General features: G+C 35.8%; 1 protein-coding gene across 1 annotated transcript; it reads left to right on the plus strand.

The window, feature by feature from the left end:
- Window positions 1-260: 260 nt before the first annotated feature.
- Window positions 261-16,734, plus strand: LOC110464495 (interferon-induced protein 44-like). Its single transcript, XM_021519744.1, has 7 exons — window positions 261-440; window positions 3,764-4,306; window positions 5,530-5,636; window positions 6,693-6,890; window positions 8,662-8,808; window positions 12,572-12,743; window positions 14,014-16,734. The coding sequence occupies exons 2-7, from the start codon at window positions 3,772-3,774 to the stop codon at window positions 14,367-14,369; spliced, it is 1,515 nt and encodes a 504-aa protein (XP_021375419.1). The 5' UTR covers window positions 261-440; window positions 3,764-3,771; the 3' UTR covers window positions 14,370-16,734.
- Window positions 16,735-21,007: the final 4,273 nt, after the last annotated feature.

A 21,007-nucleotide genomic window follows, 5' to 3' on the forward strand; every position in this document is an offset into this window, starting at 1 on the left:
ACTAGTTTCATTGTTTGATAATTATCTATCACTAGTACATGTAACAATGGCTTTGATCCAGTTGACCTATATATAGCAGTGACATTGACGTTCACTTTGGTACCCTGGAATACGACCTCATGGCCTCTGTATAAACTTTGAAACAAATATTTTATGTATTCTCTTTTCGGCAAAGGAAGTAAGAGTTGTTTCCCTTTTATTGTAGTGATTCTAATGCGACCAATTTCTATAAACTGGTAACGTTTAAATAACTTGAAATCATAATCTTACTGGAAATTCATCACGTTCCTTCCTTAGCAATATCTTACAATTCGTGTGGATTCCCGTTCGCTGTTTCAGTGATTTGTTGTTCTCCGCTTTCGCTTTTGGTTTCGGCTAACCAGGAAATGTCGGAAACCTTATCGAGAGGACCGTCAGTATGATGTAATCCTGAGACAGACGTAAGTATGAATTTAGCATTTATTTAATGATTAATGATGTTTTCTAATGCAATTATTTGTTGTGTGTGTTAATAAAGTTTTTTGGATTATTTGCTGTGTGTAGCCAATTATGCAGGCCTACAGTCGACTCAAATAGAGAGGACTTTGTAAATTGTGAAGGGGCGGGTGGCGGGTGTTTAGATTTCAAATCACTTCCGGGATCGATCTCATATTATAATGTATATTCGTTGCATTATGTAAGAGTCACAAAAAGTAGAATACTGCGTTTGCTAATGTCAAGTGATGCACCTCTAACTTCAATTGTGGTTTCAGCTTTTTTCCTGTAAGTGTGTGCATGTACATAACAGCCACTTATATTTATATATCTGGGTTTAAAAAACCAAGCATTTACTTTTGCTTTTCTTCTCAGGAAAACCCAACAAGATTTTGTAAACCAGTAGGTTTATGAAAACCCAGCATTCAATGACACTACCACAAATTTTGTATTTATAATTTTATAAATCAATCATATTCTGTCCGAAAAGCATGTGCACGCAAGCTTGGTTATTTATTTATTTATTTGTGTAAACCAGTAGGTTTTTGAAAACCCAGCATACAATGTCATTAGCACAACATTTTTATTAAAATTTTATAAACCAATCATATTCTTTCCAAAAATGATATGCATGCAGGCTGGGCTATTTATTTAACTAAACGTGAAACAACCAATTAGAATTGAAGAAGTCTGAATCAAACTTGGTCAACCAGACGAAAGAGTTAATGTCAATGATGACCTCCAGTCAGTGATATGATTACTTCAGTAAATTATTAAATATTGCTGAATAGCTTTTTGGGTTGTTAGATATATCTTTTTGATTAATTAAAGAGAAGAGGTCAAGTAAGCTGAACATATATGTGTGTTTAGTAAGGAAGGGGTTTAATTGCAATGTACAAATTAGATCGGAATAGGTAAACTTATGTTTAATGTTATGGGGCTGTAACTAATGTATTCAAAACCCATACTATGCTAGTATTATCGACGTATTTATCATTAATCATATTATAGAACCATGTTTTGCAATTCATTGTACTTTTTAATTTCAATCCGCTTACAAGTCCTGCGATTCAACACTGCATACGTAATATTTCTAGTTATATACTGAAATACAATATATCCAAAGCAATTATTAAATGAATGGATGACAAACAACTTTTGCAAAGTTAATTGGTTACAATCAATGTAAGAAGAAAAATTATACTCACAATAGTTACTGTCAATAACTTATGAAACAAGCTAATCTACTTCTCTAAAAGAAAAGATAATGAAAAAGATTACAAACTCTCATCATACATTGAATGTTAAACTAAAGATTGACCCTGATTTAAATCGGTTATCTCATATTTGTACGACTATGTACATGTATAATGTATATCCAGTACACAGAAATGAACATCTGGTAATAAGATGAAATATATTTTCAGTTATTGGAGTAGCCACATTTAGAATATTGTCAGGACCAGGACGTGTCAAATAATCAGTGACCAGGTCTATCTAAAGTTATAAAACGAACAACATAGACACAAGGAAATTTAAGACATTTTATAATGAAATAGATCAGCTGAGATAACCTCTTAAGTCAACGTCTGGTTTTGAATACGTGGTTTCGAGTTACTGATAACGCCGCATGTGTGCAAAACATCAGCCAGGTAAATGCTATATGTTCCCGCTTTCGGTACACAAAACACATGTACATGGATTCAGGTTCACGCTGTGATTACAATCTTTATAATAATATAAAGGCTTTATTTATTTATTTACATATTAAGCATGAATCTAATCTTATATATGGTCAAGATACAATGTATGATAAAATGTACAATATTTACAGTTTTGGGTGACTGGATATATAAACTCGTCTTGTACACGCATTTCATTTGCTGTCAGTCAAATCCTCTACAGCACAGCACGAATTGTATCGTGATATCTTTCGACTCACTGAGCTCTGAAGTGCAAACACAAAGACACTCTCTGGAAGATTCAACAATTGGAATGATATACAACTAACAAATAATTTACGTATACACTTATAACTAACATAGGAAGCTGTCTTAAAGTTAACCAAGACATCACAAGTGATACAGATCCTCTCATTCACACATTGCGACATATGTAAGAGGAAATAAAGTCGCTAGAGCGATGACAAAGTTTGTTCTACAAATAGTAACAATATCTTGACCTTCAACGTAGAATGCCGAAAGTAATAATTGTTCAACAAAGTTTTTCTAAAAATGGTATCAATGACCTTGACCTTCAACGTAGAAACCTGAAACGCCAATATGTTCACGGCATTGCCATACCAAACACTTGTATAACGTTTCATGAAATTCCTTTGAGGAATAAAGTCGGTAAAGCGATGACAAAGAGTGCAATATACGTACGTACGGGCGGAATCCTATAACCCCTAGAACTTTCGTTGCGAGGGGATACTTGCTGTTTGTTGTTATTTTTATGCAAACTGCAAATACTGCAAGGGAATATAACCCATTTCATCAGGAGAGATACACACATCAACCACACATCACCCACAAACACTTACATTTACAATGTACATATGCAAATATGTGCCAAGTTTGTTTGGTACACGAACAGTTGTTGAAAGCTTATTTAGGATGTTTCGAAAATTGTTTTTCCTTTGCCAAGCAAATGACCTGTGTCGCGACTCTAAACCAATAAAAACAAATTACTAATCCACGAGGCACCGAGTCAGTTACGCCAAATGTCAGAAAATATAGGGATAGTTCGTACAAATAATACCCTTTTACTGCTGGCAGGTACGGAACGGATAGCATGTTTATCCATTCCGCCTCTTAGTGGATATTTAGATGTGGTCATAAAGATGCTGCTGCTGGTGTCCTCCTTGTCTCTGTTCATCGATTTCCTCTGCTACCCTCCTAACTTAGATGGATTCTAAGATGTGGTTGTGTATGTTAGTATGGTTAATAAATGGGTACTTCAGTGTTTTAACATATATACATGTAGTCTCTCTTTTATGATGGTTGCTCTCTACAAAAAAATGATACATGTAAGTATGGGAATTTATTAATGAAAATATTTGTCATTAAGGTAACTGTATTTGCAGCAGTCGTAAATTTGACAGTCGCTTGGGATAATTTAAAGGGCTTTAAAATATTATTTATGTCGGTTTTCCTCGTATTTGCCAATACAGTACAATGGTCGGTCACCGTTAGTTGTAAAAATATCCAAATGGTCAAATATGCGCAAGTCTATGAGGACATTGGCTTCCTGCATTTGTTCTGGCTCCATAAACTGTATCTTTTTGCAGTTAACACAATGACGACCAAGCTAACGCAGACCCACACGGATCAACTTTCCAAATGGATTGACCCGTCAAAAAGCCATGCGTTTACTTTACTGTACAAGATCAGCCGTGACGGATTTAACGCTCAGACTTTCTATCGTTACTGTGACAACAAAGAGTCGACCGTCACCGTCCTGTACAATACAAATAACTCAGTGTGCGGAGCGTACACAGCTGCCAACTGGAATTCCAACAGTTCATGTATCACCGATGCATATGCATTCTTGTTTAGGCTAGAGTATAACGGTACAGCACAGCCGATGAAGTTTCCTAACACAAGTAGAGGCGGCACAAACGCGATTTACGGGGATGCAGGTTATTGGCCAACATTTGGATGTGGGCATGACTTGCACTGCTTCAGTGGAACTGTAAATAGATCCGGTAATTATTTCCGATTGAATGGTTCTGCCAGTATAGGCTATACGTACAACATGCAGGGACAAAACTACAACACTGTGATGAACGGTCATCTACAAGTCCTGAATCTGGAAGTTTACAGTGTTCGAGGTAGTTGTTAAATTGAACATGAGGCTTAAACTGTCAGCCCTTCGAATGCATGTATATATAAACATTCGAAGGGAACAAAAGGTAACTAGGTGACAACATTGGTTTGGATTTCTGTCGAAAACTAGTTTTTTGTGAAAATCTCTTTAATTATTGACAGATTTTATCTAAAGAAAAGCGATTATAATATTATGACATAAAATAATATATCGGAGAGTTGTTCAAACAGTTTTGAGAAGTTCTCAATAAGATATTTTAGGAGGAATGAAAAAAAGGATTTTTACAAACAAAAATAAAATGCAAACAAATATACCATAAATACCAAAATCACTTGCGTTTAACAAAATTGATATTTTGTTGTATACTTCATCGTAAACTACGACTGGAATGAAATCCTTCCAAAACAAAATAACTACACAACTATTCAATATAATTCAAAATAAACCAAAGATCCGGATATCACAAATTAAAATACCAAAAACTTGCCTTCATAAAGCAAAACGATATCAATGTAATTGCAACGCCATAACAAGATAATTACCAAGGAATAACAAGGTAGTGACAACGCAATGACAAGGAAATAACCACGCGATAACACGTTAATAACAATACGATAACAAGCTAATGACAACGCTATAACAAGGTAATGACAAAACGATAAAAAAAATAATGATCAAGGAATAACAAGGTAAAAACCTTGCGATCACACGGTAATGACCACGCGATAACACATTAATAACCACGAGTTAACAAGGTATTAACCAGGCGATAGCAAGGTTATGACCATGCGATTACAAGGTAATAACCATGTAATAGCAAGGTTATAACCACGCGATAACAAGGTGATAACTACGGGATAGCAAGGTTATAACCACGCGTTAACAAGGTAATAACTACGCGACAACAAGGTAATGATAATGTGATTACAAGGTAATGATCACGCGATAACAAGATAATAACAATCCCATTATAAGGTATTGAAAACGCGATACTAAGGTTAAGACCACGCTGTAAAAGGTTATTACACGTGTACCACGCGACTTACAATTTGAAATACTTATGTATTTAATCTTTTTATCACCTTTTTAATAGCCTTATATATTGAAATACAAAAAGGAAATGATTTCTATCAAGCTTCGTACACTCACAGGCAGTGCATGATAGTCACAGTTGTTAGAATAGATCCAACGATATAATGTTATATAATTTTAATGTTTTTGGTACAGAGAAAGAAGTGAAGGAACAGATAGAGGAAGAAGAATTACTGCAAAGTAAGAAAAAAAAACAGATCATGGAAAAGCCATGGATGCGTAATATCGACTGGAGTTCCTCCGTATGTATAGGACTTGTTTGATAAATTTTGGAAATTTATTGATTTACGTAAAATGTGTTGTTGCCTGTGGGCATCACTTTGAACATGTTTTAAAAAATCAAATAAATCGATTTATTTAATAAACTGACACATCAAAATATGGCAGTAATTTTTAGGATCACTTTCAGGATGTTCTCTTTTTTTCCGAGGTTTAAAACACCTTCAAATCTCATTTTGATCTAGTTTAATTTTTTTTTAATGAAAACTGAAATTCTGAGCAACCTTGAAGCCAAATTTGTATCTGAAAAACGTGTCTAAAATAGATGCCTATCGCTTGCATACCGCTTTATAAAAAATCAACTAAATCTACGCCATTTGGATATCCCAAAAATGTGTATTTATTAACGTTTTCCATTTTAACATAAGATATATCGCTAAAAGCGTCACTGTGTCGCCATTCTTAACTGTAGCAGATTGATGATTGTTGCGCAAGTTTTACTCATATGTCAAAACAAGTTTGATACAGGGTTTTATAACTTCGAACGGAAGTACATACTTTAAGAGAACTTACTGTTGTGGGTTTTCTTGTAGTTAAAGAGGTGGTCGCTTGCTATGTTTTCTGTGACCTCGTTGTTAATGAACCTCAAGCGTTTAGATGTGTATAAATAAAGTTTTACCGATATGTTTTGCATAAAATTGTAAAATTAAAACAAGTATATAACGAAGAAAGATATTTCCGCTTTAACTTAGTATATTTTATCAGTACTTCTCTAAGTCTTCAAATTCATCAATTAAGGGATGATTTTACGAACCTGCCGCTCTATTTCAAAATTGGTTAAGACTAATTTTAATTTCTAACTTTCTGGTCCCTTGCATCACCGATTAGTCCTAAAAGGATGAAACAGCTGTATGAATCAGTATACTGTAATTTATATTTGGCATACTAGGTACATGTACTCATTAGTCAAGAGCAATGCTGTCTTTTTCGTTTCGATTTCAATCTATAAATGACGGACGTTTATTTTGATTAGACTTTTGTGAGAAAGAGTTTATTATTAATTTATGTTATACATACAGTTTGGGAAAGAGATAAAGAGCAAAGTGGCCACCTATAAACCATTATCCGGACTAGATCTCCAGCAGGCGAGGATCCTGTTGGTCGGTCAGGTCGGATCTGGGAAGTCCAGCTACTTCAACACCATCAACTCCATCTTCCGGGGACACATCAGCGCCCAGGCCAACGCTGGCAGCGCTGAACATAGTCTTACAACATCTGTGAGTATAACTAGAAATATGTCAAAATGACATGAAAGTCACCCCATCTCCTGTATAATAAATCATTGACCAAGCTACAACTGACAGATTTGCACCTGTCAATCAAAATGGTCTGACAATGACTAGGTGTATATGCATACACGCTGTTTAGGTAACCATGCCAACACATGGATATAATAATAAAGCATGTGGTTGATTTACTTGAAGAAAATGTTCTGTGTTTTATGACCATAAAACACTAGCGCTGCAAATAATTTCATTTGTTTTATTTCTGTGACATTCTCTGGCCTTCTGCATCCCAATTTCAAGGCCTTCCACATTCAAGCGGGCCGAAGTGCCAAGATGAGATATTACATCTGTTAAAATGAAAAACAAATGATATAAGAGAACTGAACATGCATATTAGAGCAAATCATTTTCACCAAAACTAAAGGCTGATAATTTAGGAATTTCCCATCCCTATCACTAATTTGTACTGGTATTGTATTGATGGTTATTTGTCTCCATATTATCAGTTGATAATTCTCAGTAAAAATAATTTGTTGGTAGTATGTCAATGTATTCACATATTAAAACATTAATCGGTGGCACATATAATTATCGGCAAATTGTCGTCTCGATCAGAGTCAATTAACCCATTATCCTTTGTTATCTGTCCGTCAAGTTTTCATTTAAAATCCTTCTCCTAAATAACACCTGGCCATGCTACAGGGAATTGACTTCCTGAATTATTACAGTTAGATCCATATCCAATTACCATGTATACATGTACATACATTTCTTACAATGGTTGCTCCCAATGCCAAGTCGATCCCTGGGGAAACGGTTGTGATCCCCATATATATACATGTATGTATACACTAAAAGGATAAAGAAACGCAGGGTAAATATTTGAGGTGATTTATGTTATATTGAATGTTATATACAATATTTTATGTTTTGATCACAACGAAACTTGTCATTAAGCATCATTGACTATACGTACCTAGTAGTCAATTGTTGAATAAAGAAAACATGTTACTTATTGAGATCAGAGAGGTTATACAAAAAGGAGTAACTTGCAGATTTTAAAATCTTTAAAAGCCGTCTCCTCATGTTCAGAAAGTTGAGCATATTTCAATCAAATTGGTTAGGAAGCATTCCTGGCATCAGGGCACACGAAGTGGTCACCCATTACAATTGGTCTCTTAATATACGTTTAGCTGTTACGGAATAGGAAGATTCAAAACTGGTTTCTATAAACAAGTGGTATCTTTATATAAGTGGTCTCATGAGCAGGTTTGACTTGATTACTTCTGGTGAGATATTTGCCATAATTGCTTATACATCCAGGTTAGCAACGGGTCATGTGCGCCTCTTGTTACTAAACTAGGTTAAATCAAACTATGGTCTGGTTTACGTGAAACTAGGAAAGTTGATCATATGAAACTATGAACTGGCCCATATAAACAGTGAAAACGAACGTAAAACACATACAAATGTCGTTGCAAACGGTTGGTAATATTTACAGATGCCAACAAATGCATATAAGTGACACTGCATCATTAAGCTGCTTCGTACCTTTAGAGTTATTGATGATGGTAGGGGCCAAAACGTGTTTAAATTTGAATTTAAATTTTAAGTTTCACTATTATGAACTGGCTCAAGTTGATCTAGAAACTGGGTCACGTTCTCGTTAAGGTTCTTTTTGAATCCTCTGCATTTGCTGATTCAATTTCAAGTTGAGTAAGCATTTTTATTGCTTTTAGTTTCTCTATTTTGCACAATTTAGTACAGGACATATCAGGTAATGGACGGATATGCTGGGAAACCTCTCAACTTTCGGTTATGCGACACACGTGGTCTTGAGGAAGACCAAGGTCTTGATGATCACGATATTGACTATCTACTTGAGGGTCACGTGCCAGACAGGTACAAGGTGAGTGTGTAGGTTTCTTTTTACAAACAATTATCTGTTTTTGTTTCGTGGGAATAGTTGTGCTTAACTTGAATAGTATCTACATATAGAATGTATATATATATGTATTCAGTGCGTTAGTCTGTCCCACCGTCTATCTTTCTGTCCATCAGTGGAGGGAAGTTTTTCAATAGTACTGCTACTTTCTTCCTGAGGCATATTTTATTTAATTTTGTTTATGTGATCAACTAAAAGTTGTGTGCTTGTGGTTATTTGTATTTAAGCTATTTTTTTTTAGAGTTATGCTCTTTTTCTGGTCTTTTTTATTTGGGAGGATTTTGATTAGCATTGACACACACAGGCCATGTGCAGATTCTGTTAAAGACTAGTTAGGCAATTGCAGCAGAAATACTTATTGTATTGTAGCAGTGTTTTGAGTGTTCTTTGTTAAGCAAATACTTAGCAGTGATTAGAACATTTCCAGGAGTTATTGTTTTTGCTGCTCAAAAGTATATGCGATTGCCAGGAATAGTTTGGAAACATTCCGGAATTGATTCTTATCAACATACAACCATCTAGAGGTTAAATACCAGGTGATGTTATCCATATTGATACAGTGTAATTTTAGTGCTGGTGTGGCTACATTTTAGTTACAAATGAACAAACAGTTTTTCAAAAGAATATTTTTACTAGTGCCATGTTAATCTTAAATTCTCCATCATCTGCCGTTGTCTGTACTTAAACAAATCATGTTTTGGCTATTTCTAAAGAGTACCGGACAGATATTTATCAAATTCGATATGCGGGTTTCCCTCTGTACTTGGTTGTGAATTTAACATTTAGAGTTGGATTGTAAGAACGAAATGGCCAAAAGCCATTTGTTTAAAATTTTGACATTTTGTTTATTTTTTTCATTTTTGAGGAAGTTCGGCGTAGTTCTTCACATAAGTTCCCTTTTATGCATTTAGAGACTGATTCGAGGACCAAAATGGTCGTCATTCAGCAATCATCGATTTTGACAATTACAATTTGCTATCTTTATTTTTTCAAGAAGTTTACAGATATTTTTGAAATTTTGATATGTATTGGTCTTCAGAAATGTGTGATCGATCAACACACCATATTACAATAATTAAGATTATTTTCAATTTTACAATGCATGTTACACATTATTACAGTGACCGTTCAGGAATAGGTTTTGCTCCAAGGTAACAGAACAGGTAAATTTAAATAACAATTTTTGACCAGAGTTTTACCTGGCCTGTGCCTGACACATAGAGTTGATATGTAATACCGTATGACCGTTATGAGAACACAACTGGACGTTTAGTATTTGTTATTTGCATTCGGTTTGGCCTATAGCTCCCCTTCACCTGGAATTTTACACCCCGACGAGTTACGTTAGTGCCCCGGGTGAGGAAAACTGCGGTCCGGGTACCTGTACAAAGTGGCTACATTTTTTTTTTATGTTAACCTGTATACAGTACTGTGTTGTAATTTTGCATGTGTCGATTAAGGTCGTTTAAAAAACACCGAAAACACCATTTCTAAATCTAAGAAAGTATAAACAGAAAGATAATTTTATAGATGTAACTAGAATATAGAAACATACTTAAAAATCAAGTTTTTCTGTTTAAACACGAAACTGTTTATATTATTAAGCCATTCCTCAATTTACACCAACCACGATTGCTATTGCACAACGTTCGTCCATCGTGCGCACAAACGTACACCCATCGTTCGTACACCACACATCGTGTAACGTTGTGTGATCACACAACTGTAAGAGTACATGCATTCATTTGACTCTACTACTTCACCTGATATGTTGATTTCGTTTGAGGCACATGGTCAATTACAAGTAGCAATGCTTCACAAAATGAAGGTTTTTTCCCTTTGATTTGGTTTTTAAAGTAAATTCTTTTTAAGCATCTTTGGCGCGGCGACTTTGTATTTGTAAGTAGCTTCCTACGATGCAGATCGACAAAGTCTGCGAAAAAAATACTGTATTTTAAAGCTTTTGAACAGCAATGACCAGTATTCGTGATTAAACTATTTAAATTGCTTTTCTTTTTAACAAAACAGAGTCATGACGTTTAGCAAGCAGCTTGTTGGCCTTGAATCCTATTTAAGTCCGCTAACTTAAAACGACTTTAAGGGGCTAGAGGCGTCCCATGCAAAGGAACCTTGAAAATGAATGATTTTGACTCGCTGAGATTGTGTCTAATAACTGAACGGCATGGGGTACTAAACAGTTTGCTAAACAATATAATCTCGATCTATGTTCATGGTTACAAGGGACAAATTTGATCCTTTTTTAAAAATAAAATAACGTTGGCAGAACTAAGTCCTATTTTCAGAACATTTGGCTGGTTACACTTCTTCGCATTGAATACTACGACGTTTACATGAAGGAGATAACTTTTCTTATATTCAGGACCACGTTGGTCAAATCTATTAAAGCCTAAACTATTTCTTCTGGATAGTCAAGAGGCATTGAAAATTGTAAGGGCTACCAGTTTGTTCAAAAAGAATAACCTTGACTCACGTTCAGGGTCAATTTCAATCATTGTATACCCTGATGACAGCACGCTTATCAGACTGCAACATGTCGTCCACCAGGTAAAAACTTAGAAACAGGCTTCAACGTTTGGTACGTGTGATTTCTACATTCATGTCTCAATTACAGAGGACACTGTGTATTTTAAGGCATTCTCCTATAACCAAGGAGATGAACTACAACACGTTGTGGACTTACTGGATATTGGTTGTTTAAGGTTTCGTATAAATACAGTTGTGGGACCGCACAACGCACCAAAAATAGCGTGCGCACACCGTGCATACATCGTTCACACACCGTCCGCACATCGTCCACACATGGTGCGCACAACTGTGCGATTTAGCAATCGTTCGCCCCGTTGTGCGCTTCTCTCTGCACAACTGTGCGATTTGGTATCATTTTTAGATCAAAATTCCGGAATGACAAAAATACGGCTTGTATGCGATAATGTACACTGTGTATATATCTGTAATTTCTCATCACAATAATCAAGATTATACAATTTCACAATGCGTGTTACACAGTATTACAGCGACCGTAAGACTGTCAAGAATGGGTTTGGCTCCAAGGTAACAGAACAGGTAAATAACAATTCCACGAGTGTCCGGAGTTTTACCTGACCTGTGCCTGACACACAGAGCTGATATGCGATACCGTTTGACCGTAATGAATAGTATTTGTTATTTGCATTCGTTTGCCTATAGCTCCCCTTCACCTGGATTTTCACACCCGCGGCCTTACCCGACAAGTTACGTAAATGCACCAGGCGGGGGAAAACTACGGTCCAGGTACATGTACAAAGTGGTTATGTTTACCTGTATACGGGATTGTGTTGTAATTTTACATGTGTCGATTAAGTTTGTTAAAAAACACAGAAAACAAAATTTCTAAATATAAGAATAAATAGGCAGAAAGATAAGTTTATAGATGTTGCTAGAATATAGAAACATACGTAAACATCAAGTTTATATGTTTAAACACGAAACCGTATAAATTGTTAAGGCATTCCTCAATTTACACCAACCACGATTGTTATCGCACAACGTCCGTCCATCGTGCGCACATATGTGCGCAAGCAATGATCGTTCAGCTTTTTATCGTTCGCCCATCGTGCACACACCGTTCACACACCGTGCACACATCGTGCACACACCGCACATCGTGTAACGTTGTGCGATCCCACAACTGTACCACTCACTATGTACGTATTTGTATTTGCACCAGTTCAACCCTGCTGTTCCACTATCGCCAGACGAACCTGGGTTTGTGAAGAACCCGACATTGTCCGATAGAATCCACTGTGTTGCATTTGTCCTGGATGGTAGTACTGTGGATGTCATCCCACAGAAAGTGATGAAGCGAATCAAGTCCATGCAATTGCGAATGAATCAGAGAGGTAAATTTAGCCATATGATCGAGGGTTCTCAATGTAATTCACAAAGGGGAGAATTTATTTGTTGCGTGTATTTCTTGTAAAACTGCTAAATATATGTGCATATTTATATAATTTTCGTCTTGAGGATACGCATGTATTTAAAAATGAAATAAAGTTTGAAGATCAGTTAACCATTTGCAAGGGCATTTGAACTGATCATGAAGTAGCAACCGTCTCGCCCAAACTTCTCCAAATAACCAAGAGGCATATAGGTTCATAACATTTTTCTGTAACATGCTGCATGACGAGATGTAAAGTTTGTTTAATAAATTACACTTCACAGCCGTCAAGGTTAAATGATTTAAATGAAACAAAACCTTTCAACAAACTTCTGAATAATCTAGAGACCTTTAGTCATGCTGTTTTGCCGATAGCTTGATGGTTTAAAGGGCCGGCTGTGCAAAGTTTTTAAATGAATAGACGTTATTTACTTGCTAGGTCAGAGTGGTTAGTTTCGTCTAAAATACTTCAAATGGTTTCTGTTAAAATCCATAATACCTAGAATAATGAGATATTGCTTATTGCTTGCTGGGGAAATGGACCATTCGTTGTTTCAAGGAATTGACCCTGACCAACATTTTAGGTTGCATGAGTACTAAGGTACTGTAGGTAATCATGTAGTAGCATTATACCACTGTGGTCCAAAATTATGGTTATAAAGGATAACCATACATATTCACAAATTTATACCGATTTGTATCTGCTTTATAAGATTAATGACAACTGACAAATAGCAACACTATTTAAGATACATCGTTTTCTTAAAAAATCCAGGAAATTCACAAAAATATATGTAAAGATATCAAACTTTGGACATTGCTTAAAGACTAGCCAGACAAAGTAAAATAAATGATAGTCACTGGTGTTGGATGAGTAAGACGAGGAGTTGTGACAGACATTACCTAAATAAAAACAATTCCTTGCCCATGTGTTTATGTAGTTCATGACAATCTTATAAAAAGTAATAGTAGTTTGGCATTAAGTAGTATACATTTAGCTGTTTACTAAGGCTATGCCGACTTCATATTGCTATCTCACTGAAATTCCATGCCAAAGGCACCCATCACAGCATTCTGCCCGATCATATTATACTGGAAATGGGTTAATTAGTTGTTGCCATTTCCCTATTTACTAAACGTCAAGCAGGGAATAACAACTACCATTTTGTATCGATGTCATATCTTCATTGTGCAGTCATCTTAACGAATTTATTGAAACTTGTTCTTTACAGGGATTCCCCAGGTTGTGCTTCTGACGAAAATCGACACAATATGTGAGGAGATCTCAAATGACATCAGCAAAGTGTTTTTCAGTCCAAGGATGAACGACTGTGTGGACAGGGTCGCCATGGTCATGGGGCTGCCCAGGTCGCACATACTTCCTGTCAAAAACTACGAATGTGAGGTAGAGCTTGATCAGAACATTAACATTCTGTCACTTCTCAGCCTCAGACGAATTCTCAATTTCGCTGACGACAACCTGTACAACGAACTGAATGAGATTAAGGCTGGCAAGACGTATAGATTAAGTATAGTTTTGATATTGTTGTTTATATCTTTTTACTCATTTGTGGCGATACTGATATAAAGGTCCGCTTTAACAGTTAGGTGACCGCACTATTCACCAAAAAATTAGTGCGTACAATATTGTTATCAACAAAACGTGGAGTTAAGAGGAGTTTAATAACCATTGGTATTTGACAGTAATTTACGGAGTTACGTCCCTTTTTTTCAATTGCTGAAATCAATTGCTCGATATGTCGAGTATTTTGCAACGTATTTAATTCAAACATCATAGAAAAGATAATTGCCAAAAGAGCTCGAATAATTTCAATAATCATTATTATCAGACACAGTTTTCTGAGTAATGCCCCTTTATTTAATTGCTGAACAGTGCCCCTTGATGTATCGAGTAATTTACAATGAATTAACCACAAGCTCCATAGGAATTATAACTACATATGTACCATGAGTTCTCAAAAAAACCACAATTATCTACAAATGTAACTGTAATTTACTGAGGTATGCCAATTTAATCACTTACTGAACAGTGTCCCCTCGATAAACATATTTCGAGTTATTTACAATGGATTTACTACATACTTCATATGAGGTTATTGGCCATGATAGCTTGGTTGGATAAGCACTATCATCTGATTGCAATTTACGGTGTTAACCCCTTTACGTTAATTATTTTGACCAGTACTATTTGAGGCTTAATCATCGTAACATTTTTTCAAAGTGATTAGCGGTGCAAGTTATCGAATAACGTCTCTAAATTCAGCAAACGCTGACCGTCCACGATCCCTAGCCCTCGAGTACTTGGTCACGGGTTCGAGGCCTACGTATGGCCGTCGCAAGATAATGACCGCAGGTCGGTAATTTTTCTCTGGGTACTTCGGTTTTCCTCCACCACCGAAACCTCGCACGTCCTTAAATGACCATAACAGTTATTAGGACGTAAACACAAACAATCATAAATTCTTGTACTGTCATCACGAACGTATCAAGCTGAAGCAGTGACCAAAAACGATGGATCCAACGAGGTTACTCATTTTACATAATGTCTTCAATGCAATCATTTATTTAATCCAGAATATTTCGAAAATATTTAATAGATTCACTTTATATTTAGGTTTGATGTGGACGACATCAATACGCATATTTTTTGCAGGAAACATTTTGATCTGACCAGGTCAAATTTTGAGTTGTATTTAGGGTTCAATTTTCATGTTTGTTATTTCAGGGTAACAACTTAAAAAAGTTTTTTCTAACGTTCTACAAGGTTTAGGGTCTTGCTATCTAATATGTAACATGCTCAGGTAATAAGCAATCAAGTAAGTAAAACAGATTGACTTTAATAAATTTTCAAGATCGCAGAGGTCAAATGAATAAAAAAGTTCAGATTTCTGTAAACCAGAATTTTTAAAATAGTTTAAGGTATTTACAATATATTCTGGTGCGATGTGCAGAACGCCAATGCACATATTTATTTTCATGAATTTTTTTTGTGCCAAAGGTAAATTTTCGGTTTTCGATAGGGGTCAAATTTCAAATGTGCTATTTCAAGATAGCATCTTTGAAACAAAAACTTCTCCTGAAGTCCTACAACGCCAGAGTCTTGATACTGTATTTAAAATAGGAAGAGGACAAGGTTCGTAATATTTAGCAAAGAGAATTCATAAATGAAGATATTTAACGTGATTTAAATGAATTACCTTCAAATACATTAAATGTGAATTTAACAATGACTGCCAAAATTCAACTTACAATTTACAATTTTGGAATTATTTCAATACTTTCAGTACTTTGATTTTTATTAACGAAAAATAGAGCTTACTTTCAGTAGTATGGTTTACATAAAGCTTTTTTCTTCACAGAGGGTTAAGACCATGATGTTCAACAAGGGTTTGTAATCAAAGACCAAATCAGTCCTAACAGTGAAATGCCCGTCAAATTCTTATAAAAAAAAATATGTTCTACTACTTGATGTGAGTTTTTTTTTATAAATGTTCAGTACTATATGCATTTGTCCTATATTATACAATGATTTCAATGTAATAACAGTTTTCATTAGTTTATTACCATCGATTATTGGACGATAGACCATGAGTGCGCGTGAATTATTTTCCAACCGACCAACGCTCTCTAAAAATCAAAATCAAATGCATCGGTAAACAAGTAAGTCGCAGAATAGGTTTTATTTGTCAAATGAGGCCGGGTATCTGTAATTAATTTTGTATGTATTTGAAGTTTTGCTAATGTTCAAACAGAGAAATCTATTTGACCTCTAAATCTAATTAAAACCTGTCAAGCTCATGGTCAGAATGTTCCGCTGCACTGACTGCGAAGGTGATTTGAAATAGTGTTTGCAAATGATTTTATGAGTGACGAGCAATGTCGATATAGATTGGTGGCTTTGATTGATTGCAATAAACATCTGGCATAAAGCATGACGTCTGTGTTGATTATTTATCGTCTGACGACCTAATGACGACTAAAATTAAAAACATCATTCTCAAACATACACAGGTTAAATAGACATAATAGGACAACTGCACGCAGTGTCAAAACTGATAAAAACGCGCAGCTTGTGATGAACTGAAGACATATAGGCATCACATGACAAAAGCGCGCGCAAAAGAACCTTATTTAGATTATTAGATTATCTAGGTCACGTTGCTTATCAAAGGCGTAGAGACACTGAAGTTGGCACTAAAGATACTTTCGTTACATTTTGCATCGATATCATAGTTATTGTCAACATATGCTTGTTCAATATTGTGGAATATATAACTCGGGATGCCAGAGTACAAGCAAACTTTATTCAATATTTTTCCAACATTTTCTCATCCTCGCTATAACTTCCACCAAATACACGTACATAAGTTGATTATATCTAAAAAAAAAAAACGACTACGTGATAATGACTGAAGTAGAGCGGACTTTGCACATTTTTAAGCGGCGGGTGTTTAGGTTTCATGTCCTTTTTCTTGACAGATGTCATAATGTCATACATAATGAATATATAAGCATTGGGTATTTAGAAAATAGTAGTTGATTAACAAAGCAAATATACACATGTGAATTAAGCGTCCGTTTCATACGTTTTTAGGTCACCTGAGCTTTGCTCAAGTGACCTATTCTGATCGCATTTCGTCCGTCGTCGTCCGTCGTGCGTAAACTTTTTACATTGTCGACTTCTTCTCAGGAACCAAAGGATCATTTTTTTCAAACTTGATCAGAATCATCCTTGGTAGATTAGGCTACAAAATTGTAAAATTTGGATTCCTACCCCAACCCCAGGGGCCAGGGAGGGGTCCCAAAGGGAAAATTAATCAATATTTCAAAAATCTTCTTCTCCAGACTCAGAGGTACTACAGTCAATTTCTCTGCATGGATGGAAAGATCAGCAAGGGCTTTATGTAAATTAAAAAATTCAGTACCCCGGGCTACCCGTTCTCCCTTGGGGAGGGGGTCACGTTTACTATAGTTTATATAGAGAAATAACACTTTTGGGTATATTTTGTCAATTGTCAGTAGGAAATTATTCTTGACTGGTAAGAATCATCCTTGGAGGAAGACGGTATCAAATTGTAAAATTGGGATTTCTGCCCAAAACCCAGGGGCCAGGGCGGGGTCCCAAAGGGAAAAGTAACCAATATTTCAAAAACCTTCTTCTTGAGACTCAGAGGTACTTCAGTCAATTTCCCTGCATGAATGGAAAGACCATCAAAGGATTTATGTAAATTGTAAATTTTAGTTCCCCCGGGCTATCCGTTCTCCCTAGGGAAATAACACTTTTTGACATATTTTGTCAATTTTTAGCTGGAAATGATTAATACTTGGTTAGAATGATTATGATGCCAGATGGCAATTAGATGGTACAAAATGTAGGAGAAAATCAGATCCTGCCACATCCCCAGGGGCTGGAGGAGTGGGGCCTAAATGGAGTAAATGGTTAAAAAGTTCAAAAATCTTCTTCATCAGACTCATATGTGTAACAAACAAATATCTTCATGGATAGAAAGGTCCTTGGGTGCATTATCTATTTGAAAAAATGATATTTGTCCTTGCCCTATGGCTGGAGAGGTGGGGCCAAAAGGGGGAAATGGCTGATATTTTTAAAAAAAATGCACTCAGGTGGTAGAAGATTCATATTTCTTTTTTGGGATGCACATTTAGGTACATTATATAAACTGTTAGTTATTTTACCCTTTGGTCATCTGTTCTCCTTGGTTTATATAGGGAAATAACACTTCTGACTATATCTTGTCCATTTTCAGCAAGAAATAATTCAAACTTGATTGAAATAGTTATAATGAAATTGAAATCAATAAGTATCAGAAACTAAGATCCTGTCCTATCCCTGGGGTTGGCCAGAGAGGAATATTGGCTAAATAACAATAGATATTATACAGTTGTGGGATCGCACAACGTTACACGATGCACGAAGTGCGAACGATAAAAAATTGGACGATCAATGCTTGCGCACATTTGTGCGGACTATGGACGAACGTTGTGCGATAACAATCGTGGTTGGTGTAAATTGAGGAATACTTGAACAGCATATACGGTTTCGTACATGTTTTTAAACACATAGACCTGATTATTTATTATGTTTATACATTCTAGCTACATCTATCAGCTTATCTTTCTGTCTATACTTTCTTAAATTTAGAAATGGTGTTTTCGGTGTTTTTTAAACAACCTAAATCGACACATGTAAAATTACAACACAGTCTTGGCGATACAGGTCAACAAAGCTACTTTGTACCTGTTCCTGGACCGTAGTTATCCTCACCCGGGACACTTACGTAACTCGCCAAGGTGTGAAAACCAGGTGAATGGGAGCTATAGACCAAAACGAATGCAAATAACAAATACTACACGTCCAGTTATGTTTTCATAACGGTCATACGGTATCACATATCAGCTCTTTGTGTCAGGCACAGGCCAGGTAAAACTCCGGTCACTCATCAAATTGTTATTTACCTGTTCTGTTATCTAGGAGCGAAACCCATTCTTGACAGTCTAACGGTCACTGTAACACTGCGTAACACGCATTGTAAAAGCGTACATAATCTTAATTATTGTGATGAGAAATTACAGTAATATATACAGTGTACGAGCCTTCCGTATTTTTTTCATTCCGTAATATTGATCAACAAATTGTACCAAATCGCACAGTTGTGCGGAGAAAAGCGCACAACGGGGCGAAAGATTGTTAAATCGCACAGTTGTGCGCACCATGTGTGGACGATGTGCGGACGTTGTGTGAACGATGTATGCACGATGTGCGTTGTGCGGTCACACAACTGTATTTCTCAATAGCAAAATAATGTATTTGAATAGTTTTTAGAGTTCTTATCTTTTGATGACATGACAAGTATTGTATTTTACTTTGTTTACATGTTGATTTCCACATCACATCTAAACAATAAAATAAAGCTACCAGTACCTATGCTATAACTCAGGTGACCGCTGAGGCCATTGGGCCTCTTGTTCTTTAAAAATATATATCGTTAAAACATATACCAAAACCACGAGATCAGATAAGATTTGCTGTCTCAGTCCCTGACAAAATACGTCAAATGAATAGCTATAGACTAAACGAGTATTCGTATATTTCAAAGATGTATTTGATAAGCATTAACAAAACTACGGCAGTTTCATATATATGTTGATCAATTATGCAACTTACAGTAAAGAGCAATTTCGAGTAAAGCTCAATCACTGATTGATTTGCTTTATTCATTAGTGATTTCGATTTCGACCCATAAGATGCAGACATGCTAAGTGTGCTTGAATACAAATTAAACTAATGGTGTTACTATGACGTCATACTATATTAGGCAAAATGATCGGGAGTGATCACATTTTATCTCAACTGTCAACGTAAAATGATGCGAGAGCCTTATCTAAACTCAAAGAAGATCAGTATAAACAACATGACAGTTACCGTAGTGACAACAGACCATATGTAGCCGATACAATCATAGAGATGTAGGGATGTATTGCGTAAACTTAATTAGCAACGGCAATGATAACATACTAGAAAAATCAACGATATTTCAAAAAACGAGGCATCGCTGACCGCATAACAGCGATAGGTGAACATAATACAACAATCTAAGCAATGTTTTTTTACATTTAATCATGCTAAGAATAGTTTATACAGTCTGCTCTACCAGTTTATTTATTGATAAAACAGACGTTGTAGACATTTTTATTGTCACCAGTGTCGCAGAGATTGTCATACATTGTATACATATGCAAGACCAAACGAATCAGAAAGCACGAGTTTATTGCGCGGACGAATATATTAACGGGTGCGCGGAGCGCACGAGTGAATATATACGTCCGCGCAATAAATGAGTGCTTTCTGATTCGTTAGAAAAACACAAGTGTGTGGTCTTGCTTTTATCACATACCTTCCGTATTTGGTAGAGATCGATACAAAGAATTTATAAACTTTGATATCTTTTGCAAATACCAGTCGCATGACAAGGGGATTCCCATAAAAAAATGCTTGTATTACTATAACAAAATTCAACAGGTGTGTGATAAATAATGTAACTGGACAAGCTTCCGTCTTGATACATTCTACATTGTATAACCAGACTATCATCCGTCTAGGTTATATATCATCCGCCGATCTCTATCGTATAAATGGATACTTCAGCTAGAAGGGAAGTACAGCGTTACTATCCCGCAACTTGGCAC

This window comes from Mizuhopecten yessoensis, unplaced genomic scaffold, assembly GCF_002113885.1.
Source record: "Mizuhopecten yessoensis strain PY_sf001 unplaced genomic scaffold, ASM211388v2 scaffold10997, whole genome shotgun sequence".
Lineage (NCBI taxonomy): Eukaryota > Metazoa > Mollusca > Bivalvia > Pectinida > Pectinidae > Mizuhopecten > Mizuhopecten yessoensis.

Bases quoted from the DNA above. Each gene is read 5' to 3' on its own strand.
- LOC110464495 (XM_021519744.1), top strand. From the start codon at position 3,772: ATGACGACCAAGCTAACGCAGACCCACACGGATCAACTTTCCAAATGG. The intron at 4,307-5,529 runs GTAGTTGTTAAA...TTTTTGGTACAG, and splicing joins GGAAGTTTACAGTGTTCGAG to AGAAAGAAGTGAAGGAACAG. The intron at 6,891-8,661 runs GTGAGTATAACT...TGCACAATTTAG, and splicing joins AACATAGTCTTACAACATCT to TACAGGACATATCAGGTAAT.